The 25,346-nt window shown below is 50.3% G+C and overlaps 2 protein-coding genes and 1 long non-coding RNA gene across 4 annotated transcripts in view; 2 read left to right on the top strand and 1 right to left on the bottom strand.

The window, feature by feature from the left end:
* LOC149366900 (uncharacterized) overlaps positions 1 to 25,346 on the bottom strand; it is a 152,012-nt gene that overhangs the window by 91,512 nt on the left and 35,154 nt on the right. The gene's annotated exons all lie outside the window — the stretch shown is intronic.
* Positions 536 to 22,598, top strand: LOC149366901 (uncharacterized). The gene is made up of 10 exons (XM_089569734.1): positions 536 to 929; positions 1,964 to 2,328; positions 3,002 to 3,105; positions 5,467 to 6,364; positions 8,773 to 9,195; positions 10,077 to 10,336; positions 10,412 to 10,807; positions 14,800 to 15,076; positions 19,423 to 19,697; positions 22,193 to 22,598. The coding sequence occupies exons 1-10, from the start codon at positions 536 to 538 to the stop codon at positions 22,596 to 22,598; spliced, it is 3,798 nt and encodes a 1,265-aa protein (XP_089425860.1).
* Positions 3,153 to 4,957, top strand: LOC149366902 (uncharacterized). Its single transcript, XR_016286920.1, has 2 exons — positions 3,153 to 3,537; positions 4,316 to 4,957. It is a non-coding gene; the product is annotated as an uncharacterized LOC149366902 (long non-coding RNA).

Raw genomic sequence — 25,346 nt, 5'->3', positions numbered from 1 at the left:
TTGCATGACTGGTGTCGGAGATGGCTGATGGTCTTACTAACTAACCAAGCTGCGCGTGTTTCCTTGCACAGATGACAAAATTACCCCACAAAAATTATCTTGTGAACGATACCAGTTGACATCTCGGCTGCCCTTAACTGGTCTGCCCACATAACGCGCATAATAAACAATTGTAACAAACTCTTGGCTACATTCGTCGTAATTTAAATCTGGCTTCAACAGCAGTTAAATTACAGCACATTGTTCAACTGTTAAGGCAACACTTTTAAGGCAACGCTCTGTTCAACACAAAAAAGCCGTCTGGTGGTACCATCCGGCGATGGACCATGCAACGGATTAACAACCGCCCTGTAATAACGGTTAATCGCATTACAAACAATCTGAGGCTTGTGATGATGGTTCCAGTGATTGTAGCGCCACCAGCGGCATTGCTGGCCTTTGTGATCAACATTTGATGAGGCGGAGCACTAGAACGGTCTCTGCGTGCTCAGACTGGCGGCTCCTAAGAGTTCAAGCAGTGAAGAAAAAGAAGTCCATGTGGAGCTCGTTCTCCCGCAAGCGCCATTGCTTTCAGAAGAAGAAAGACACCGTGGTTATCGGACGTGTGATGGCTTCGAAGAAGGAATCCCCCTCACCCAGCGACACCCGCAAGGCCTACGTCGCGGGACATCTCTTCGACAGCCCCGCAGCGACGGCCTCTCCGGCAGGGGAGGTCGACAACAACCAGCTGGGCTCCAGGACAGGACCGATGGATGCGGCAGATCTAAATCCTAGCGACACGCCAGTAAGCGGCACCGTGCGAGAACGTCCTGGGCCCATTGCTTCCAAAAGCCCCCTCGAGGCCGTCGACGACTCCGAGAAACACACAACCTCGGACAGTGAGAGCACTGTGGAGAGCACTCAGCAGGAGTCGCCGACTGACGGTCAGGGTATGTGCTTGTCGATTTGAAAGCGCTTTGAGTAGTTCCCACCACCATTCATTTCCATTCAGCAGAAAGAAGCGGGCAAACTGCTCAACAAGAAATATTTTTCGTTTGGAGACGAAGCCTTCTTTCACGAGATATGCATACAGATACAGTACAGGCATTTGCCTTATGGTTGTCGTCTATGGCTGATCTCGAGGCCTATACATCCCAAAATGCTGCTTTGGGAACAGCATCGAACCACCTGAAGGTGACTGGCTTAAAATGTTCAGTAGTTGTCAGCATTTGTGAGGTGTATCGAAATGTAGACAAACGCTAGCTGCAGCGCTCTTTCCTTGAAACTTTCCGTTATCCTCTTCACACAATTCGCGTCGCACATGACGGTCCATGTACTCTGATGTTCCTTTCGTTTATACACGACCCGTCGGGGCTGTCATTGGCTACTGTGTTGTGCAGTGAGCACATGTGCACAGAATTAATATTGACCGCGACGGCCCTACTTCAATGCCGATGATAGTATTGTTTTCTCTCGGCGCATAACTCTTTTGCAGAACCAAAAGGAAATTTTGCTAGCAGGGCCTGGGCGGTAACGCACATTTTACATTTAAAATATGTACGGAGATAGAAACTAGCGCAGATAAAGACGACGCGTCGTCAAGGGCGCGCATGTCTGGAAATGAGTCAGTTGTGTTTGGTTGAAATCGTGTGGTGGCCGCTCACTGGAAGTGTGCACAGTGCAGGGGTCCCCTCAAATGAAGCAGTTGGGCGACGCGCCCTCTTTGCATTTGGATATTCGATCCCTATTTGCTCACGTAATATTTATTAATGATAAAGCATGTTCAAGCGCCCCACTGCGACGTGTACTTACCCGTGAGTGATAAGAACACAAGCTGATTATCAGAAATTTGAATGCCTCCTCAGCCTAAGTCCGCTATAGCCAGCATAATGTGACTTCCCTTAAACTTTCGGTGAGTTTGTACTGTGCTGTCATCCTTTCACAGCGGTAGACGTGAAGAAATGTATGATGCATGCAAACGCAGGCTCCATTGGAGCTGAACGGAAGTCCACTCAACCGAGGACAGATCCCGACCTCTCGAAGACAGCGATCAAGCCTCCAAAACCATTGACAGAACAACAACCCGACTATTTTCAGCACGGTGTCCCAGGACGACCAGCCAAGGACCAGGGCAGCGTCGGCAGGATTCTCAAAAATAATGCTCATCGGACACCTCCGGGAACTCAAGGAACTCCGCGCCTCGGGCCATCCCCACTGCCTCCTGTAAATTATGCGCGCGAAGTGAAGAAAGATGAGGTCCGGGGTACGCGGGCACAACAAGCCGTCAAGCAACTCGAATCATACCACACCGTGACGCCGCCTTCTGGACAGCGCACACCTGATTTGAAGGTTTGTGTTCTCTTCAAATGAGCACTGGAACTCCCTCGGACGTCCAGTGGACGTCCTTAAAGCTCGCAGGATGACAATGGGAGTTTTAATGTCCATTGGGGAGCTGTTTGAACACCTCTTCGACGAGTTGACGGTTGGAAAGTAGCAAATTTAAACACAGAAAAGCGCTACACGATACCCTATAGGAGAGGCGTGAGGAACACAAAATTAAACGCCCTTTGTAAAGGAAAGGTATATAAACAGAGCCTACTGCTTGGTAAATTCTTTCATATGTGTAAAGTATAGATCTCGAAGGTACCGAGAAACCTGTGTGTTTTCATTTGACTTTTGTTTTTATTTGATGTCATGTAGAGCTGATATGTCTGCTTTGCCATCACGTACCACCACCTCCACAGCAAGTTACGGGGGCATATCTTCTCAGGCGGGCGCCTCCTTCTGTGTTCCTAATTCTCTGTTCAAATTAATGCTTGTGTTTTGTGTGTGTCTTGTACTCATCTATGTCTCGCCGGTCTGTCTGCTATATTTGCGCGGAAGAAACAGCTCTATGATTGTTCGCACTGTCTAAAAAAGCATTTCAGATTTTTAATCTCTAGATTACCGGATTGTAGCAAACTACATTAGGTAGTACGCGCTTTCTGAAAGCATTTTTTTACTTCTTTTTACATATTTGTAGGTTTTAAGGATAACAATACCACGTTTTGCCGGCGAGGGCAAGTACCTTGCAGGGAAAGACTTCCAATCAACCGGAACGCAGATGTCAAACTACTGCCGCCCAGGGTCAGGGCAATACCTCCTAGAAAGACTTCAGGCCTGCGCTCTCCCAATTGTCACGTGACCAACGTCATTTCCGGTAGGCGATCGCCTCTTCGAGTCGGGAGGCGCGCGCGCACGAAACGAACCGACGAACCCCGCAGTCGGCGCGCGCGGACCAGCGGCAGGAAGCCTGCCGTTGCGTGCATCGTTCTGGCGTTGTTCTGTGTTTCTGCACTGGGTGCGCGTTCCTGCGCATGATCGGCGCGCGTGGTGGTTGTCAAGAAGTGAAGTGCGGCTATCAGCATGCCTTACAAGTGCTGTGTGCCGAAATGCCGGGGAAACTACGACGAAGACTCGAAAATTCAAGTCTTCTGATTTCCGAAGGACGATGCCCAGCGGAACAACTGGCTGCGTGCAATACCACGCAAGGACTACCAAGTTACAGCTTCTTCAAGGGTAAGAACTGCTTTAATTAGCTTGTTGTGTACCTTCATGCCCGCTTTTACGCTGCGCAAAGTTCATTGTCAGTGCGAGCATATTGAGCGTTAGGCCTAGAATCCGTTGTGCCGCATAGAAGGACGAGGCGACTCTCAGAATGCTCCCTACGGCTGACAAGCAAAATTCTTTCGTGTTCATATTAAGGCGAAAGCCTTTAATGCCTCATACTGTCGTTAGCAGACGCGTCGGCAGGAGTGTCGACAGACGCGTCGGCAGGAATTTCGACAGACGCGTCGGCAGGAATTTCGACAGACGCGTCGGCAGCCGTGTCGACAGACGCGTCGGCAGGAATTTCGACAGACGCGTCGGCAGGAATTTCGACAGTCTCGTCGGTAGCCGTGTCGACAGACGCGTCGGCAGGAATATCAACAGACGCGTCGGCAGGAATTTCGACAGACGCGTCGGCAGCCGTGTCGACAGACGCGTCGGCAGCAATGTCGACAGACGCGTCGGCAGGAGTGTCGACAGACGCGTGCACGTTAAAGAACCCTAGATGGTCGAAATTATCCGGAGTCCTCCACTACGGCGTCTCTCATAGCCTGAGCTGCTTTGTGACGTTAGACACCAAATACCATGTGTTTTCTGCGAAAAGTGTTCGTTCAGCCTGTGCTTGCATCAGGAAAGAATCTGCCAATACCAAAAAAAAACTACCTTGAGCACGTATACATAATTAATGTCCTTTCGTATACACTGTGATATCTTTTTGTGGTACAGTCCCCTGTTTTCATTTTTGCAGGTCTGTGCGCTGCACTTCCATGAGAGCTTTATTAAAAAAAACAGTCTATCATGACCCAAGGACTGGAAAGGTTATCAAGACCACTTTGCCGGTGCCACGACTGGACCCTAGCGCTGTGCCTTCAATATTCAAGGACTGCCCATCGTACCTGTCCACACCACAGTGTTCCAAAACAAGAGAGGAGCATGTGCTTGTTTGTATGTGGAGTGTTTATTGCTTTGATTTGTTCTCGCAGTGCCATATTATGTGAAGTAACCAAGTTCCTCATTCTAGTCGATTGCAATTGTTTTTCATCATATATGTTTTGTGCTTAACCGTATGTTGCTAAAAGTTTTGTGTTATTTTGGACTGCGAACCATGCCTGCCTTCGTTTCCTTGAAGTTTGTTGCAGTGACCTGTTCTACTGTATGTGACATGGTCTAAGACTTAAGTGTGACCATGAGTACAATTTATGTTTTCATATTTAAAGGGTATGTTTGTTTTACAAATGTGTGGTTACTACCTGGCAGTTCAATTTTGTTACCTTGATGCTTCATTAGTTCTGTTTACTGTATGTATATTATATTGTCTTACATTTATTTATAGCGCCTTTGCATGCCCATGACCAATAAACCGAAATTTGTCTTTTGGTTGACGACTAAATTTTGCCTCATTCTTGAATATTCAGCAAACAATAAACTCCCCATGGGAGCAGTAATTGTAGAACGCTGCAATCGGCACCATTACACAGTTTTGCATGAAGGTGACGATCGAGTTGCTGTTGCCTCCATCATCCCGAATTCACACGCCGCTGAAGCCGAAGCCAGCGAAGCGAAACAACTGCACTGCAGAATTCTCGCGTTTTGTATCAGTTATTCACTCACCTAGAGTAGTTTGTCAACCTTGCTTCTCTAAAAAGTGCACTGCAGCTGACCAGGCCCCTAGTTATTTCACAGCAGGCTCTTCCTTTCTTTATAAATGAGTGCACGCCTATTTTTTTGTACGCTTGTAAAGCGGTCGCACTCGCGCTTAATACAGCGGTCGATAGAGAGGGACTAAACCGTCCTAAAAAAGCGACACCAAGCGCGGCGGAGGAAGCGAGCGACGCGGCCATCCGCCTACTGGATGTGACGTCACTCGCGCAGCGCGCAGGCCTCAAGTCTTTCTAGGAGGTATTGGTCAGGGACACCGCCAGCGACCGCTGTTGAGGTTTCGACTGCATCAGAACGACGAATCAGAGGTGGACCGCATTGTAAGGGTCGAGCTTCGCCAGGGGCGAGCTCAGCGTCTTCAAGTTTGACGTCAATGGTGATAAGTGGCAGTCGGACGCCATCCTTATCAGAGCACGACCAGCAACAGCAAGAATTTCAACGGCGACGCGAACGTTCCGAACGTCCTGGCTCAAGCCTTGGAAGGGACGCCATTAGTAGAGATGTACAACGCTGCCAATCTTCTCCGACCTCATTTTGTCCACCCGTGTCTGGTCGTTACTCCCCTAAAGATACGGCGCGCGAACGGAATGAAAACAAGATCATTGCTCGGTCTACCGGTAGCCCAACTAGCTCGCAGCATTCGTCAAAAAAAAGTTGCCTGCGAGAGCATCTTCGGGACAAGCGCGCAGTGTGGGAAGATGAGAAACCCCACGCAAGATTGTCCATATCCGGGAGGTCGCTGTCCTCGTCCTCATTCAGTCGCCGCGTTACTCCCGAACACAGTGGAACGTCCGTGCCGAGTTGCGGAAGATACTCGCCTCGACGCATGTCAACGACCTTAACGGGAGAATCACCCGAGCGGAGATGTGGTCGACGCCAGCCCCAGCCGCACAAGTTCGAGCCCATTCTGATGAGAAGCCCACCAAGATACACACGGTCCCTCTCCGGTAGCACCGAGGCCCACTCGGCACAGTCGCAGGCGTCCTCAAGGTCGACCAGGTCGGACTCTCCGCTTCACCAGAGTAACCGTCGGCAAAGCATCCAGCCGGCGTACGTGGAGACAACGCGGAGCGTGACAAGGACACCGCAGTTCGTGTCCAGCACAACGCAGGGCTCCTCCGTCAACAAAAGCGCAAAGGTGACCTCTCTTAGGCTAAGCCGCTGCAGAGGGTTAGCGATTACTGCCCCAAGCAACACAAGTAATCGGCCCAATAATGGAGTTCAAAAGGGTTGAAAATTGGGCGAGTTGGTACGAATTCATACTGGTGTGGCACCACAGGGACAGGAACAGAGACAGAGAGAACAGAGAGAGACAGATGTATGCGTGAGTTTGCCATCCTTGCTACTGCTTGACGCCGAGGTTGATTATCTTCAAAGAACACTAAACCATGATAACAGATAGATTCGTTGTGATTTAACGCGTGTTCTTGCTTGTAACCCTTGTAACCATGTTATGACTGTGCATGTAACCATAGGTTTCGTCTATATATTTTTTGTGCTTTTAATAAACTTTGTCAGTTGTTAGGAGCACTTGTGTTGTTGTCACTCTGTCTCTGTCCCTGTCCCTGTGGTGCCACACCAGTATCAATAATGGAGAATGATGATTTCACTGTGGTGCTTTGTAGGACCGGAATTGGCCAATACATTTCTAATCTTTGGCCGATTAGCTGTGCTGCTTGGGTGCGCAGCGCACTGTTCATTACACTGTCTACGTTGGTTGGGTCAAGGCAGAATGCAAATTTCATATTCGTATTTAGAAAAGTGCCACGTTTATTTTCACACCGTACTATGATTCCATTACTTTATCCCAAATTTATAAGAACGAGCATGAAGAAAGCTGTACGAGAGTTACTTTGAGGGGGGTCTCGACCACCATTTAAGAGCAATGCCACAGGGGCAACCTTGCGCACTGTGTTCGCGGCAGTTAAATAGAGGTGCATGAAGATTAAATTTCCTCGAACCATCTTCAAACGCTATTTACGGCTTATTTTCCATTCAGATGTTCAGTAAGGCCTTTGAATGCTTTTGTCGCGCTCAGCACGCGCATAGCTTGCTGAAAGGGAACAGCGCGCTGTAAATGTAACTCTGGCATTCTGTTTGAAAACAGTTAACTTACTGAACACCGATTAAAGAGTGAATAATCATGTATGGGTGCTTACCGAAACGAAATGAACTCGACCATTTGAATCCACATTATTAATGCAAGAAATCATTTAAAAGCTATGCTTTCACTTTCTTTACCCGCCACTGTGGCTCAGTGCTGAGAGCCTCGATTACTGATCTGAAGTACCCGAATTCCAACTCTACCGCGGCGGCCGCGTTTCGATGGAGCCGGAACACAAAACGTACCCGTACGCTGTGCTGTTCAGTGCGCGTTAAAGATCCCCTGCTGGTCAATATTATTACGGAGCTCCCCACTATGGCAGCCCTTTCCTTCGTCATGCACTACTCCGTTATCTCACTTCGCGGTTGAGATGGCGACCAATAAGTCAGATAGTTACTGTACCATTTGCTTTAATCAATAACCACTAATTTCATCTCTTTGTCCGCCGAGTTATGTTCATCCGACCATCCACATTACCAGATGAATGCGAAAAAAAAAATGGCTATCTCCAAATCGGCCACTCTCACTGCCCCATGGAGACAGAGTAGAGTGAAACAGACACGAAAGAAACGATTGAAAGAAGAGGCCCTTTGAAGTAACTACGTATGCGATGCAATGGTAGTAGTAAAAGATACTCCCCCCCCCCCCCCCAACATCCCCTCCTTTCTCCAATGGTATCCATGTCGCAGTAGCTTCTGCAATGGAAACTTGCTCATGTAATAGTTAGCTTCCCGTTGGTGCGACAATAAAGCAACAGCTTTGCTAAAAGCGCCTCTAATTTCGTACGCTGGGAAGCGCAAGTAAGAAAATGAAGGGTTTATTAGAAAGGCTCTGTGAGATAAATTTTGTCCTCTTAGGAATGCCCCAGAAGACAAAAGAGGGACTCCTTGATAAGTGTTACAGCGTTTTTATGCATTGGAACGCACTGAGTTTTGCTCTTATTATGTGTTCTCTTTCGTGACCGAGCACCTGTCCTTTTGTCTGCGCTCACAGTCTGCAAAATACCCCGTTTCTCTCTTCGAGCGCGATAGCTTCAACGTGGCAGCGTTAACGTTTCCGTTGGGCGCAGATACTGGCGTCGTGTCACGAAACCCACGTCACACGCGTATCCATATCTCGGCAAAGTCAAGAGTGGTCCTCACGCTCACTTAAAAAAGTTTGGCCGACTCAAACTCACACTCACCGAGTCCCGGGCTCGTTCTAACTCATGAATTCAAACTCGTTTGGCTATCAAATCACTTTGGTTCACTCAGACTCACCAGTCATCTGTGATAAAAATACTTATAGCCACTCATGTCCCACTCAGGTTCACAACTCACCTAGGCTCATTTGCTTTTATTGAGCGACTCATTTGGACTCTGACACTCGTTTCCAATCACGCCTCATCTGGACGACTCATCTGTCCACAACACCCTCCCACAACGCCAACGATGTCATCGCAGGCGCTCTTGAAGAGCCAGCCACCGATGGTGCCCATCTTCGGCGTGGTCCTCCTGGTAGGGGTGCTCGTCGCATCCCTGTTCCTGCTGCTGTTCTTCGTGCGCCCCAAAGTCTCCAAGTGGCACGGCAGCATCCGCGTGTGTCGTACCGAGAGGTGCCTCGACTACGCGCGCCGTCTTCGGTACACGCTGAACACCTCACTTAACCCGTGCGAGAGCTTCACGCGTTTCGTGTGCGATGGCTGGCGGCGGAGCAACCAGCTGACCGTGCGCGAGGTGGCCTTCCTGGACGCCCAGCGGGAGCTCTCGTCCCTGCTGCGGTCAGTGCCCGTGCCCACCACGGGACAGACGTCGCTGCAGAGGGCGGCCGCCTTCTACCGCAGCTGCGACGACGTGCTTCGGGGCAGGGCTGACGAGCTGGAGAAGGTGGGCTGCGTGCATGGACGAGGATTTCTGGGGAGGGCAGCGCCCCCAGGTTTCTTGCTGCTATGAACTGGCAAATTGAATCTAGGCGTAGAGCGATCCAAGAGGTGCGCAGGAACGCAGGGTCATGCATTGTCTTCTTGTTTCAGTGAAATATGTACCCACTCTGCCCGGAACCAGGCAGAGCGGATGAGGGAACAAATGCGACTTAATGATATCCAAGTCGAAATCCAGAGGAAGAACTGGGCTTAGGCAGGGCATGTCATGCGAAGGAAAGATAACCGCTGGTCCTTAAGGGTAACAGTGTGGATTGCTAGAGAAGGCAGGCGTAGCAGAAGGCGGCAGAAAGTTAAATTGCCGGACGAGGTTAAGAAGTTTCCGGGGGTCGGATGGCCGCAGCTGGCAAAGGACAGGCTTAGGTGGATTGATATCACAGAGGCCTTTTACCGTGCAGTGGGCGTAGTCAGGCCGATGTTGATTATAATGATGATGATGACGCACGACACCAAAGCACAATTAGATGCATGCTCCCTTCCCCGGTTGCGCAGACTGGAGATGCAATATTTTTCTTTCTCTTCTATTTGTCCATTAGCATTTTCATTCCGAAATCGTGAGGTGCCCTGTAGTTTCCCGTAGATTGTAGCTTTCCTTGTCCATTACTTTATTACACAAAAAATCACCTGGCTGTAACTTGCTGCAGTCTGCTCATGGCTATAGTTTACCTTTCTCCGGGCGCACTGATTTTTCTATGTCAAGGTTTAGCCGCCACGAAAGGTTGGATTGGCTTTAGCTCTCGAGTGAGGTGACTCACAAGCCAAACACAATTCCAGCTTTCCAAAGCACTCTTCCGAGAGAGATCCTTCCCGTTCTCACGGTGATCACAGGTCAGAAGAGCGCTGTTGGACGCGGGCATTGTGTGGCCCCGCCTACCCAAGGACTCCAAGAGGCCGGACCTGCTTCGCACGTGGTTTCACGTATCCCTCAGGCTGCACTGGAGCCCCCTGCTCCATGTTGTGGTGCAACAAGACGCGAACGTCACCACGGTCGTACTGGAGCCGCTTAGTGATTTTGAACGCATCCTCCGAAAGCAAAAGGGCCTAGAGGGGCGTGACCACGAAGCGAAGATCTACTTTGAGGAGCTCAGGTGAGCGATTGTTTGGAGACATAGTAGAAGAAGGAAGCATTTTTGATGCGTCTGACGGCAGCGTATTCTCCGCAGGCGGGAGTTTCTAGCTAACCGTGAACACCAGAACGAGGACAACAACACCACCGTGACCTTCGCAATCACGAAGAGTCTCGTGCAATCCCACCTGACTCCACTGCATCATGCCTTCGGGAGCACTCATCATTTTGACAATTTTCTGGACACTGCCTTCATGTTCCGAACGGTGCCGGGACTCACAAAGCAACGTTGGCTTCAGGAACTGGACAACTACGTGCGAACTTCAGAGAGAGACCTCGTCTTCGTGTCAGAGAAGCCAGCTTTCGTGCGCACGTTCCTGGCTTTGTGGAGTAAACGCGGAGAGGAGGAGATGCACCTCTTCTTCTCCTGGTGTGCTGTGCAGACGGCGGCGCTCTTCGCCAACCAGAAGCTACTGCTCAACTTCTACACCCGGTGAGAAGACGAGCTATCCAGCCTAGCATGAACTGAAGGTTACCGTTTGTTCTAGCTAAAACGGACGCATGACGTTCACTTATTGCACAACATACGTGACGCTGCCGAATAGAGGAATTCCTCGGCTAGCTAACCTCAAGTATTCGTTGCAGTGTCCATGAAAAAGTACACTGTTGGGGCAGCAGCTTAATCGCTGTAGGTTAACCTGAAATGATTTCCTTCTAATCGCGTTAGACCGTACTGTGCTGTCTCGGCAACCCTCTGGATGGGTGATGCTTACTAACTTGAAGTTTAAATTAGGCGTGACTGAAACAACACACGCTGATCTAAGTCGGAGTGATTTAGCCGATGAGACTGACAAAGTTATCAGATTAAATCAAAGGGTTTTCGCATTCATACATAAAAGGACTCCAGAGACTGGAAGTCTAAAGTCGTTCATCTTGATGGGGGATTTTGCCCCTTGCATGCACAGTGCATACAAATACCTGCAAATGATTTACAACAGAAACCAAAAATTTGTAATCATCCCCTTAGAGTGGTAAGAAAGGAATGCACGTGAACATTCATGCATTAAAGTTTGCGGAATGCATAGCCGCGGAAAAAAAAGTACGTTCAACTTCTTGTAGCGTTAAACTTAGCGTGCGCGTGTCCTTAAGGCAGCGAACTAAAAGCCGAAATGTACCACGGAGCGCTGTACCCTAGCAAGGACCGAAACGGAAGCCTCCGGTCCAGAGGCTCCGTTCTGCCCGTTTTTCATTTTCCTGTCATTTCCTTGAACTTCGTACGATACCGCTGAATTTTTATGTGGTTGTGACCTGGACGCAGCGAACTAAAATCCAAAGTATATCATGGAGCAATGTGCCATATCAAGAAGCGGAACGGACCCCTGAGGGCCAGCGGGTTGAAGCTTCCCTTCGCCCCCTTTTTCAATTTTTGTTGAGCTTCGTAGACTAGGTAAACTTGAGCGTGCAGGTGATCTTGACGCGCCGAACCTGGAACCGAACAGTAAAAAATTCAGGGGGCACTTTAGCTTTCTAATGTGCTGCAAGGTGAAAGACTTTCCTGACGCAATGTTTGGCATTGACTGGAAGACTGTGCTATACTAGTGCTTTATTTGCCCACACACTTTGACTGCTTAAAGCATAGTGACTGGCTAGTTGGTTCTGCATACTGGAAAATTGCAGCGCAGCAGTAACAAGGACGAGACGAAAAGGACGCAAACACAAGCGCTGACTAACAACTGTGTTTTATTGCTCTGAGCCAGCCTATATAAGAACTAGGTACAAAACAACAAAACAGAAACCAACACATCACCTCACGCGTTCGTGGCACGATTATCGGAATTGTCTCCCGTTCCTCCAATCTTTCGTCCTATCATTGGCGTTCAGAAATGACATTTCTTTTTCACTAAGGCGCACAGAGGGGTTTCTGACACACTTATCTGCGCATTTTGATATCGCCAGAGCTTCTGATATCAACCTCGTGGTGGTGTCCCGACACTTGCGAAGAATAACTGTTCTTTCAAGGGCAGGGGTGCACTAGCACTCGCTACAGGCACTGGCTACCGTGTAAGGCGAGTTCCCCTGAGTTTGGGTCTCTTAGGTTCCTTTTGTGCTCTTGTAACTTTGTGTTCAGGCATCTCCCTGTATGGCCTATATAGACGTTGCCGCACGACAGGGGAATTGAATATATCACATCTTTTTCGCAATCGACGAGACGCGGACGGTGCCTCGTCACGCAGTCGGGCACATCACCTCACGAATGCGTGAGGTGATGTGTTGGTTTCTGTTTGGTTGATTTGTACCTAGTTCTTATATAGGCTGGCTCAGAGCAATAAAACACAGTTGTTAGTCAGCGCTTGTGTTTGCGTCCTTCTCGTCTCGTCCTTGTTACTGCTGCGCTGCAATTTTCCAGTACACTTTGACTGCCGACTTTGAATGCTTTGTTAGCACACCTTTCTCTATGCTTCGATGAGTTCGGTTGTATCCAAGTAATAAGGTATGTAATGTGGTCACCCACGGACGCCTTGCGCCCCCTTTCGAAGCGGACGACAACTATTAAGCATGAAATGCTTTTAGCCCCCGTTGTCGGCAGTGTGGTGACGTCACGCCGAGACCGAGAGCCATCATCCGGGCACTGAAATCCAGTCATCCGGGCACTGAAATCCAGATATCCGGGCACTGAAATCCAGTCATCCGGGCACTGAAATCCAGTCATCCGGGGCACTGAATTCCAGTCATCCGGGCACTGAAATCCAGTCATCCGGGCACTGAATTCCAGTCATCCGGGCTCTGAAACGAGAACATCCGGGCACCGTACGAGACTTAGCGAGATTTAACGAGACTCCGTAAGCCCTCCTACGCGACCGGCATGCAAGCGCTGGTTGGTCTCCAAACGAGACAAAAAATAACTGCTGCCAGTGCCTTCTCAATGTTTATCAAGATATCAGTGGAGCTGTGGGTTTGATAACGCGCGGAATTATAATTTCCGATTTCTAATAACGCGTGCAAAAACCACATAAATTGCATGTTGCACTTCGTTGTCGTACGTGATCCGGGGGAGAAGCGCTGCGTTCAAAGGGCAAGGCATCGTGCCGAACGGGTGGTGGCGTTCCTCCCTTCCTTTACGGTGCGGTTCGGGTGTCCACCGAGATGGCAGAGAATTACTGCGCCATTTCCTTTCCTCAAAAAATCTCTGCCTCTCCCGTAACCGAGAGTAGAGTAAGCATGAAATGTTTACGGGCCTAATGTCATCTCGGTGGACACCCGAACCGCACGTACAGGCAGGGAGGAACGCCACCACCCGTTCAGCGCGATGCCTTGCCATTTGAACGCAACGTTTTTTGAGCAAAGGAAATGGCGCAGTAATTCTCTGCCATCTCGGTGGACACCCGAACCACACCGTAAAGGAAGGGAGGAACGCCACCACCCGTTCGGCGCGATGCCTTGCCCTTTGAACGCAGCGCTTCTCCCCCGGGCCCCTGTGCGCCTGCGCGGCTTTGTTTCGATGCGCGAAGCCCCTAAGAGATCACGTATGGCAACAAAGTGTATCGTGGCATTTATGTGCTTTTTGCACGCGTTATTAGAAATCGGAAATTATAATTCCGTGCATTATCAAACGCACAGCGACTGATATCTTGATAAACATTGAGAAGACACTGGCAGCAGTTATTTTTTGTGACTCCTTTGGAGACCAACCGGAGCTTGCATGCCGGTCGCGTAGGAGGGCTTACAGAGTCTCGTTAAATCTCGTTAAGTCTCGTACGGTGCCCGGATGTTCTCGTTTCAGAGCCCGGATGACTGGAATTCGGTGCCCGGATGAGTGGATTTCAGTGCCCGGATGACTGGAATTCAGTGCCCGGATGACTGGAATTCAGTGCCCGGATGACTGGAATTCAGTGCCCGGATGACTGGATTTCAGTGCCCGGATGACTGACTGGATTTCAGTGCCCGGATGATGGCTCTCGGTCTCGGCGTGACGTCACCACACTGCCGACAACGGGGGCTAAAAGCATTTCATGCTTAAAAACCTTGCGTTCAAATGACAAGGCATCGCGCTGAACGGGTGGTGGCGTTCCTCCCTTCCTGTACGGTGCGGTTCGGGTGTCCACCGAGATGACATTAGGCCCGTAAACATTTCATGCTTACTCTACTCTCGGTTACGGGAGAGGCAGAGATTTTTTTTAATTAGTTGTTGTCTGCTCCGAAAGGTGGCGTTAGACATCCGTGGGTGACCTAATTACTTCGAATCCGCGCACTCTGACGTCATAACCATTTCGGCTAAGCGAAAAGCGTGACACCGCTGCTGAAAACCTTATGTCGAAAACGATGAGGCATTAAAGCCTCTCGCCTTAATACTGCGTCCTTAGCCCTAGCAAGGAGCGGTACGGAAGCCTCATGGTCAGCGTCATGACACTTCCCACCCGTTCCTTTCTCATTTTTCAAATTCGTATGCTACCGTAAAATTTAGACGTGCGCATGGTTTTCACGCAGAGAACTGAGAGCTGAACTGTACCACGGCGCCCTCTGCCTTAGCAAGGTTTACATGCTGAGCGGCGCCGAGGTCTTCGGCGCATACTACGACGAAGTCCTCTCCGGCAGGGTCAAGCACACCGCGCAGCTTCTGGTCGTGGACACCCGCAGGGCCTTCGCTGCCCGCCTCGAGAAGTGGATACATTGGGACCCTGTCCGCGTAGTCGTCCAGGACTGGAACAGCTCTGACGTGGTCCTTGGGTACTTCGACCCGCGCATCGACCAGCGGTCGCTCAAGGTTCGACGGGAGGGGGAGGACGTTCGAAATCATTTCTCACCTTCCAGCAAATTCGCTGCCAATTTTGGATAGATTCACGGAGTATTCGTTAGCGCATTGTAAAGATCTACTTTAGAATTTACACAGCAGAAGATGACAATGCTTATGTCTTTTCATTTCAGTTATTTATAACACCTTCCTATGTTCACTGTTGGCGGTTTCCCGTAATCATTAAAGGGACACTGAGGAGAGCACTATTAATATTTTTTTTGTAGCAAAATCCGATAGTTCAGCATGTCATGGCTTTGTTGCCACTTGGCCGGCAGCGAAAAATGCATTTATTTCTAAGAAATTTGGATTCGAAGTTGAAAAGGTTTTTCCCGCCGCTCTGATTCAAACTTGGGATTCTGCTGTGACGACAGAGGACTAAGTGACGTGAAATGTGACGTGACAATGACGTGCGCAGACTCCGTGATTTGGCGGCCAGCAGTGCGGCCTAGCAGCAGCCGAAAAGAAAGCTACCGCCGGCCGCACGTTGAAGGCATCTATCGGCTATTGCGGCCGTCGCTACAGTCGCTTCGCTTACGTTTGCACCGACGTTTGCACCGGCGGCTTACGATGGATCTCGTTCTCGAAGTCGTCAACGAAGTTCTCGCAAATAGACACCTTTAGCATACCGTGTACCTTGTTACCGCTAGCGGAATACCGGGAGCCCGCCTAACGCCGGCGAGCAGGCGCTGATTGGTCCCGATGCTTCAGGCGCGCGCGTAGCAGCCGGGCACGTGGCGCCATCTGGCGGCCTCAAGGAGATTTGCGCATGCATTGGCTGCGCCTCAGTGATTTGTGCGTCTCGTGTCCTAGCGTTGCTAAAACCATCGCAACACTGCTTTGTCCTATGACGCCATGACGCTTGTACTTGCGAGTTTGGCCTGTGGCGGCGATACCTGTATTTTGGTTCTTGCTCTTTTCTACGTTACAAGAGCTTTGTTGTCAGTATGAGTGGCGTTTTTGTAATCAGGAGCTGGTATTCTGTCGATACAAGCCAACTTCAATTTCTCCTCAGTGTCCCTTTAACGCCAGCGTAAAGTGCAACATAGCGGATGTGGGTGCATTCACCCTTACCAGCCTCCAAGAATCTTCTGTTAGGACTCCAAGCCACTACGGCGCCCCTAGTACTTCCTTATTCAATGAAAATAGCGCTTTACTGTGCATTCGAGGCTGGACTACGAGCGCATGGTCCACGTTACTTAAAGGGAGACTGAAGCACTTTTTTTGAAAATCAGGCTGGCAGCGGCGTGCTATAGTTTTTCATGCTGTATACTGGAATATCGCATCTAAATAAGGCAAAAACAAGCGCGAATTGCCTTTTTTAGCTGAAATATGCGGCCTGTGCCGCGGGGCACGCCGTGCGGCGCGCCGCCGCCCGTTATTGGTCAAGAGAGGTCGTGACGTCACTTTGAGGACTGGAGAAGCTGCCGTTGCGGATCTGGCGCTGCGTTGAGGGCAGATCGCAGCTTTCCCTGGGGTTGTAAAAGCGAATATGGCGACTATTTTTTTACTGACCTCCAAAGAAAAGTATATTACAGTTTGTTCATTCCATGTATCACCTTAAACCAAGGCGCAAGCAAAAAATTCTACGCCTAGCACAAGCATACGCCAGCGTGAAAGACGCGTATGCAGACCATGCGTAAAAGGTGCCAGTACAACCTCGGCTCGTATTCTCGGAAAGGAGGGAGTGCGAACAATACTCAAGTCTATACCACCACCGAACGCCTCCTGGCTCGCCCGAAATAGCGTCATCCTAAAGAAAAGGCCCAAAGCGCTGTGTAGCAAATATCCTGTTCTCAGTACCCGGCGTTGTAGGTTGGGGCAAGAAGGTATCTCAAGGAAACGATGAAGCAGCACAAAATTGATGTCAAAATGAGCGAAGCGCAGTGGCCGAGCACTGCGAGGCAATCACAGGATAGTGACGCAATCATTGTGCGCTGGAAACCAAGCCAAATACGCGCACAAGGCTGCTGCTCCACTCGTGGCTCGTTTAGCAGATGCCAGAAAATATTAATCGCTCCCTCGGAAACGTTCGCCCTTCCTATATTTGCAGTTTAGGTAGTTTAGGTTCAGTGAAGTGGTGGCCAACTATATCCTGCCCTTAGCCTCACTACATGTATTGCCGAGAAAACGGTACGGCTAAGACGGAGACCCTGGCGAGTGCGTTTAAAAGCCAAGCTAGCTGTAACTCGCCCGCTGCCACAACTTGATGAAGATACCGAATAGGTTGCGAAACACGGTGTTTTTTTTTTGCAAAAACTTGGTTGGCATTCATTTCTTTATTAAATTTGCATCCGAAATCAGAACGTCGAACGCTGTCGAATGCTTTCATTTTAATCACTTAGCTACGATTAAACGAGATGCCGCATATGAAGAGCTTCGATGCTTGCTTGCTTTGCTTTATTGGGCTTTGCTTGTTTCCTTGCTTGCTTGGACACGTCGAACCGAGTATAAAATCACTAACTGAGCGTTGCTGAGCACGCCTCAGGTGTCCTGGCCGCACCTAAGCTCAGGAGAGCGACACATGCTTGAGCCTCTATAAGGTTTCTGCAGGGGCTAAGTGAGCATGTTTCTACTTACAGAAGAGGCGCTTCTTCGGCATGGTGACACACCTCTCATGCGCGAAAAAGTCCAAGGAACTGTGTCATGGTTCAGCCGCGCCTTTTCGACAGAAATCTCCAGACAGCACATTAGGGACAAGCTCTGCATGTAGCCGCTCTTACGAAAGTGCTTCGAGCAGAGTACGCTTGCTTTGGTCGGCTTGAATTCTTTGTCAAAGCAGCGAGCACTTGCGCTGCGAGCTTATGGCGGAAAACAGTGGAAGACGACACAGTCGCGGCCGTATTTGTTCATGGAAACGAACGCAGAGTAGTACCTCGTGTTGAATCTGATTCTCAAAATCGGCTGACACGCTTTGTACGTCACAACACACGCAGTACGAGGAACAACACATTCAGCACGAGAAACAACGAGCGCTGAAAGCTCGCTCGAGTGCGCCTAAGTATCCCCGGCTCCTCAACATGACGTCACGTTGGCCGACATCCCTCTCCGCTGTTCTCCTCTCCTGCGCTCGCGCGTGGCGCGGGAGATTTAAACATCGCGCTTTCAATTGGTGATTGCGCCATTGTTTTAGCCAAAATCGAAAAAATAATTTCACAGGCGTGATCAGCAATGACACTGCTTCAAAACCCTAAAAAATTAGCTGACTCGAAAACCGCCTCAGTATCCCTTTAAGTGCCGTATTCTTACGCGGCTGAAAGGTTCTCGACAGTGCCTCGAAACCCTCGAAAAGAGATAAGCTGCGCCACTGCATTGGGGCTTCGGAGTAATATATGATGCCGATGGCTGACGAACCGATAAGCGCTCAGCCAACGGGGGGCTAGGGGTGCGAGCAAAGCGGTGTTGTTTCAGCGGCTCAACATGGTGGCCTGTGAGATATTTCCGCGAAGTACAATATCACACCATGTTTTGTGAAAGATTTTTTTGGTATTCTGGTTACATGGTGCTTAACGTTCCAATGCAACTGAGGCTATAAGCGACGCCGTAGTGGAGGGCTCCGGATAATTTCGGCCACCTGGTGTTTTTTAACGTGCCCTGACATCACACAGTGCACGCGCCTCTAGAATGTCGCCTCCATCGAAAAGCGATCGGCGCGGCCGGGATCGAACCCGCGTATTCCGGGTCAGCACCGGAGCACCACAATCACTGAGCCACCGCTGCGGCGCTTTGGAAAAGAAGAACGCCATTGATGCCTCGAACAACGGCGCCGCAACATGAAGGTTCACAAGTATTCTTTCGAACCTTCCTGTTTACTTGGCGACGCTGCAGCTGATGGTGGGGCTTCAGATATGCGGCCAAAGTTCTCGACAAAGCGAAGCTCTTTTAACACAGAAGTCCGACTACCGCGATGCTTTCCATTAATGACATCTCATTCAACTCCACATTCCTGTGTACTACAGGAAAAAAAACAGAGGGCTAGCAATGAAAAGGGACGATAGCGGACGGCCCCATGACGTAATAAAGTGTACTTCAAGACAAGGCACATATATTAAGGAGAAGCAAATAGGTAGGAGGGCGGACGAGATTAGGAAGTTTCCGAGTATAAATTTTGTCCAGTTAGTGCAGTTCAGCTTGAATAGTACGTCGATGGGAAACACTTTTCGCCAGCATTGGAGGTGTTTTGTGATATTTATGATTCCTGTTTGGAGCGTGAAGAAACACTGCTGAGAGTATTTTCCTCTCCTCCTAGTACTGAAGATAGCCCTAGTTTAGTATTGAACTAGTTACAACTTTGCGACCTGTCTTTTCTCGCTATGCAGCCCAAGCAGGACGAGCCTACCCTCCCTGACATGAACGCTTCGCTGGTGGACAACTGGCAGGCGGTCAACCTGGACCATGTGGACGCCAACGACCGCACGGCCTCGGCGCGAATCGAGTTCGCCGAGTGGTTCACACTTCTTCCCGGCCGTGACATGGCGCTGCTCCCGTATGCCTTCTCCTTTCCCTGGCTGGACGAGAGCGCCGCGCCGGCCATGAACCACGGAGGCCTCGGATACAGCGTCGCCCTGGCACTCAGCCGACTGTTCACCGACAGGTGGGCTACTGTGAAGCAACTCTGTTGAAACGCGTGCTCAACATCACTCGAGAAGTGAAAGCCTATATTCCTTTCTACCAAAACTTACCACTTCAGTAAATGTTCCTTTGGCTTTTGACGAACTGCAGCTGCGTAACATATCACTTTGTCAAGTTCCCTGGCGCGTACTCTTACCTAAAGAACCAGTTATAGTTTGTGTGGCTTTAATGAGGGGGATAAATGCGCTTTCCCCGCTTAACCGCGGCTGTCACAGTTCAATACCTCCGGACCCTACCCCGTGGTCGCGTGCACTACCGAGCGCACGACGACCACGGCAGGTCTTGCTCTGAGGGAACAAAGGAACGACCCTCTGCCTGACGCAAACAAGGCATTCATTGCTGCAAGGACAATAACGCCACCTGGCAACCTAATAAGCTTAGGAATCGAGCACGTCCGACTCACAAGCACGGTTACGAGCGAACGTTCGCACACGCCAGGGAAAGGGGAAACTCCGAGGCAGGAAGGGGTGAGCCGGCGGGAGAATGTTCCCGGCATGAGGCATCGCGCCAGCTGGCGAAGAGCCGAGCCCACGCCGACAGGCTCGTACACGGCGAAATTCCGAGTCCAAGAGAGCCTAGCTCTCCTGGCTCAGAAGCTCATAAACCGCTTCTGCGGTTCCGCGAAATCCTAATTCATTATTGCGACAGCCACCGTCACTACCCGGCACCTGCCAAGGGGCTGAGTAAGGCGGAGGAGCGAACTCTGCGGCGCCTGCAGACAGGAACTCTTCTCTGTCCTGCAGTAGCAAAACACTTCGATCCGAACACAGATGGTGTGGGCATGTACTCAGAATCCTCACCTTCCCCCTTCCCCCACCCCCACCCGAGAGGCATGGGAGACTGCCCTCCTCAACTGCTCCACGCTGGAGTCCCAAAGGGCTCTAGTAAAGCGGGCGCGAGACGGGGCCTCGTCGTGCGATGTCCCGGACTAAGGATACCGACCATGTAGCAGGGTTTTTTGACCCTCAAACTCTCCTTGCAAATTACAGTTTTTCACCACCAGCACCACCACTCTCCCACGCGCAGGAATCATGCCATCCGTGGCGCTCCTGTCGCTGCGACGCCGGCGCCCTCCCTCGGTAATAAAGCAACTAAGCTCGAGAAGGTGCATCACGGGGAACCCCACCAAAGGGGAAGACTAGGGCCAAAGTCCCCACAGGTTGTAATGCTTCACACCTCCTTGCTACGATAAGAACAGAACAAAAGACGACCCCTGATATTACCGAAGCGTACCATCTGAATATGCTCAGAAATGCAAGTTTGTACATATCAGCTCGTTTAGAAAAGTCACGTGTAGAAAACAGGTTCTCTTTCTGCTCGATGTTTCTCACCCCTCTCTAGCCCCTCTTCCATCCGTTTATTCCTTCCATGGAAAGTAGTTGCACGACCCGAAGTACCCAGGTACTCTGTCCCACGCAGCCAGCTCTCTTAACTCTGAGGCCAGATGGCTCCCCGATATTATCTGCTCACCATTATTTGCACCGCGTTGAGTAAGGAATCGGCTGCACTTTATTCTTTTTCACTGGGTGCTGCTTGTTTGCGTATGGGCCTGCAGAAAAAAATAATCCAGTAAAGTGGCTGCGAAGGATCGCAATTTGTGGTTAAGAATGGTTTCAAGGGATCAATAATATGCCTATTTTCAGGTGTTCATATTTACGCGTAGCTTTTGGAGCAACGGTAAATTAGTGTATGAGGTCCGCTAGGAAGCGGCGATTCTTATTTTATTTTACCAAGTGCATAAACAAAATGTATAAAAACGCCATTCCTGCCTTTCTTAACCCCCCAGCGCCAAACCTTTTTCCAATTGTTCGACAGCAAAGTGGTCACGCCAGTAACTCGGATCAAGGCATGCGAGTTATGCACACATTCCAAAAAAATGTGCAAACGTGTTTAGTGCGCTCGCACATAAGCAAAAAAAATTGCGAGGACACTTTGGCAACTAAATTGTTGAAAGACGAAAGGCGAGCACACTATGCTGTGACGACTTCCGGTGGATGTAACGTCACACCGTTCCCTTGGATGTATCGATACCCAAATTATACATCCTTCGGGGATATTAAGTGTTTATTGCTCTTAATTACACATTTTTCTGTCTAATTTGGCACAAATCCGGACTTTTTCCGATCATTCTGTGATAATTTTCGCTATGCCGTGACGACTTCCGGTGGATGTGACGTCACACCATTCCCGTAGCTATATCGACGTCTGCGCTCTTTCGACGCAATTTCAACATTTTTTTACTATAATTAACTAATTATTCCATGCTCATCAAGCGTGGCTTCTAGGTTTTTTTCCTCCTCTCTTTGAAGCAACATTCGTTTTCTCCTATCTTTTTTTAGTTCCCGAGTTAACACGCTGCCAAAGGTGTGGCACCCTCTGCTAACGGACGCCAGTATGAGCCATTAAAGGCTTTCGCCTTAAGAGGCTGCCTTAAAGTATGCTACGCTTAAATCGCAGCTACATCATTTCTTCGGAAGCCGTGGGCTCCTTCAGCACGGCGCTGGCGTGCGCCGTGAACGGGAGCAGTGGATACGGCAGTTTCTTCGACGTTCTCCGTCAGCTTGAGCACACGCTCGCCCTCGAGGTGTCGCTGCAAGCGTACAGACAACGCAGCGCCACCTCGGAGGGCTACGACGAACTTCTCGAAGGGTTCGAGGGCTACGGCAGCGCCGCACTGTTCTTCATCGCGGCGTGCTACTCAACCTGCCTGGGCAGCGAGAGCGTGTTCCCTGCGGCCGACGACGACGAGTGTGACGTCACCTTCCGACACGTCCAAGAGTTCTCCGCCGCCTTCGGCTGCGCACCCGGCAGCCCAATGAACCCATCTGTCAAGTGCAGCATCATGGAGCGAAACGATGCATAGAAGGGCATCCTTCGCATGGCTCGCGCCGTTTCTTAACGCAGAGTGACTGATGCGCTGAATTTTACGCGCACTTTACCTATTTTCGTTTTAGAATATTTTCTGATTACACTGTACAAAATCGCTGAGCGCATTCTTTCGTCACGAACTATGATCACCATCAATAAGGGCAAGCAATGATGATTTCTTCACTATATTTGTACTATTGCAAGTAATTTAGCCCTGCATCACAGCTTTCTGCCAATGTTACCAAAACCTTTAGGTTCCTATAGTATGTGTGTGCTTGTTGGGCGGAGCTATTGTTAAGGTCCTTGTTTTCTGAATATTATTGCATAGGACTCGTCCAGACGAAATCAAGTGTGTTACCCGACTATTCAACCGTCTGTACTTTTAGAGCCAGTAGCCTCACAAGACTGCACACTTACAGCGAGTAGCCTCGTTAAATACTTAGTGGTCATGTTTGATTCTGATATAAACTGGCAATCGCATACTAGTAAGACATGTTCCAAGCTCGCTTACGGTCGCGACATGTTAATAAAAGCCCGTGAATGTTTTGACCTAAAGGTTCTGCGTATTTTCTATTTCTTATTTGTGCATAGTTATCGAAGCTACTGCATAGTACCATGGAGCTATACATATAAAACATGCTTAAAATCTATTAGCCGCTTGCAGAAGATGGCAATTCGTATTCCTGGAACAGTGGACACCTCAGTCGCGCTTTAAGCTGCGAAACCGTTTGAAAGCACAAGGTGTTGAGGCTGAAAGAAGGATGAAAAGGAAATTGCCCGGACTTGCCTACTGGCTCCAGCTGAGCCACAACCACTGCCGCGTGCAGACTGAGGAGAGTTGAAAGATACGGGAGGACAGAGTGAAAAAATTGGCTGTGGATTAGCTCAGCTACGGCAGGATATATGTAGCGAGAGGTACGGTATATCCCTGGTTCCGTGTAGTCGTTTTAAATCGAAAGCCTTTAATGGCTCATGCTCGCGGTGTCCGTCCATGCTCGCGGTGTCCGTCCGTGCGCTGGAATCATGGCAACTGTCTCCTCTCCTCCGCACAGTGGCGCAACCTCCTCCCCTCCTTAGCAACCGGCGCACCGGTTGGGGGCACAACTGTGCATAGCAACCGTGACGTCACACAGCAGCGGTGAAACGTGCGCGCGCGCGTTGGTATTGGCAGTTGCACCGCCGCCCCTTCGCCAGATGTCTCGTTGCATTCGGTGGTGGTGGACTCTTCTATTACGCCCAAAAACGGGGGACCCGTCCAAGGTCTGGTTGCGCTGGCTTAGAGGAGGTCGGCGGCGATCCCTTGGGGTGTCGCGGCCTCCACCACGCGCTGGATATGCCGGCGGTGGTCTGCTGGCTCGGAAGTACGCAGGAGAAACGCCCACGTCTCGGGGGTGGTTGAGTTGTTTGTGTTGTAGTGTGTACAACTCCACGCCATGTGTATGAGAGTGGCGGGAGTTGAGCAGTGTCTCCACATGGTGTCTATGTTGCGGAAAGATTCTGCTTTATGAAAGGGGTTTAGAAAACTGCCAGTTTGTAGTTTGCGCCATTAATTGGACGGCCTCGCGCCTTGTTAGATCACGGTGTGCGGAAGGATATAAACATCTTTCGAGCCGGTGGTGCTGGCGTATGTCCGTGTAAGTATTGAGTAGAGAAGTGCGTGAGATATTAGCATCGGAGGAAGCAGGCAGGCTGATGATACACTCGGCTCGGCAGCTGAGATCTCGGGCGAGTGTGTGCACCTGGGCGTTTCCGCTGTGCGACTCGTGGGCTGGAGCCCAAAGAAGTAAGCGAGAGGTGGAAGAGGGTGCAGTAGAAAGTAGAATGTGTAACGCCTGGCAAGAGATAAGGCCAGCATCGTAGTTGCGGATAGCCTGTTGAGAATCACTGATGACGAATTTGGCGGTCGGCCAGTGCTAGCGCAATGGCAACCTCCTCTGCTGCGGTGACTGTTTCTGCATTACGAATGCTGCCGGCGGTGTACCAGCTGCGGTGAGGAGCGAGAGCTACCGCCACAGTCGCTGGTTTCGAGGGATGGTAAGAGGCGTCCTTATACGTGACGTCCGGACGTCCGCTGAAGCGTTTCTCGAATTGACGTGCGCGGTCGGCACGTCCATCGGCATGGCGTTCCGGGTGCATCCGTTTGGAAATGGGAGGGATGCGGAGATTTAGGCGATATTCCGGGGTAAGTTTAGCATAACTTGGGGCCGCTCTCGGCGGGGAGATCCCATCACGCTGCAGTACCGCTCGGCCAGCGTGTGTGAGTGAGAGCCAGTCGTATTAGGCGGTGAGGATTGCTTCGATAAGTTCGCTCACGGTATTGAAGATTCGGAGAGCCATGAGCTTATGGGTAGCGTTGTACATGGGGATACCCAGGGCTGTCTTGTACGCTTTTCGGAGTGACGCCTCTAGCCGTTCGCTTTCGGCAGGAGTGAAACGTAGGTAGGGTGCAGAGTAGGTTATGCGAGAGCAGACAAAGGCTTCAACGGGCGCAGGAGGTTGGACTCTCGCATACTATGATTCTTGTTGGAAACTCGCTTACGGAAGCGTCTGATCTGTACCACCCATTGGTCGATGCGTTGGAGCGTGGTGTTGTTGCCGCCGTTGGACAGTAGGTGTAAGTCCAAGATCCTGACGTGATCTGTACGAGGGATGGGTTGCCATGCACCTGGAGGTTGATCCCAGGATGTATCTTTGGAGGGCGTCGTCCCGGGGACGGGAAGATGATATACTCTGACTCTGTCGC

This window comes from Amblyomma mixtum, chromosome 1 (assembly GCF_055824585.1).
Source record: "Amblyomma mixtum isolate Tamu chromosome 1, ASM5582458v1, whole genome shotgun sequence".
Taxonomy (NCBI): Eukaryota; Metazoa; Arthropoda; class Arachnida; order Ixodida; family Ixodidae; genus Amblyomma; species Amblyomma mixtum.
The sequence above is the reverse complement of the archived record's forward strand: the minus strand, read 5'-3'. Positions and strand labels throughout refer to the sequence as shown.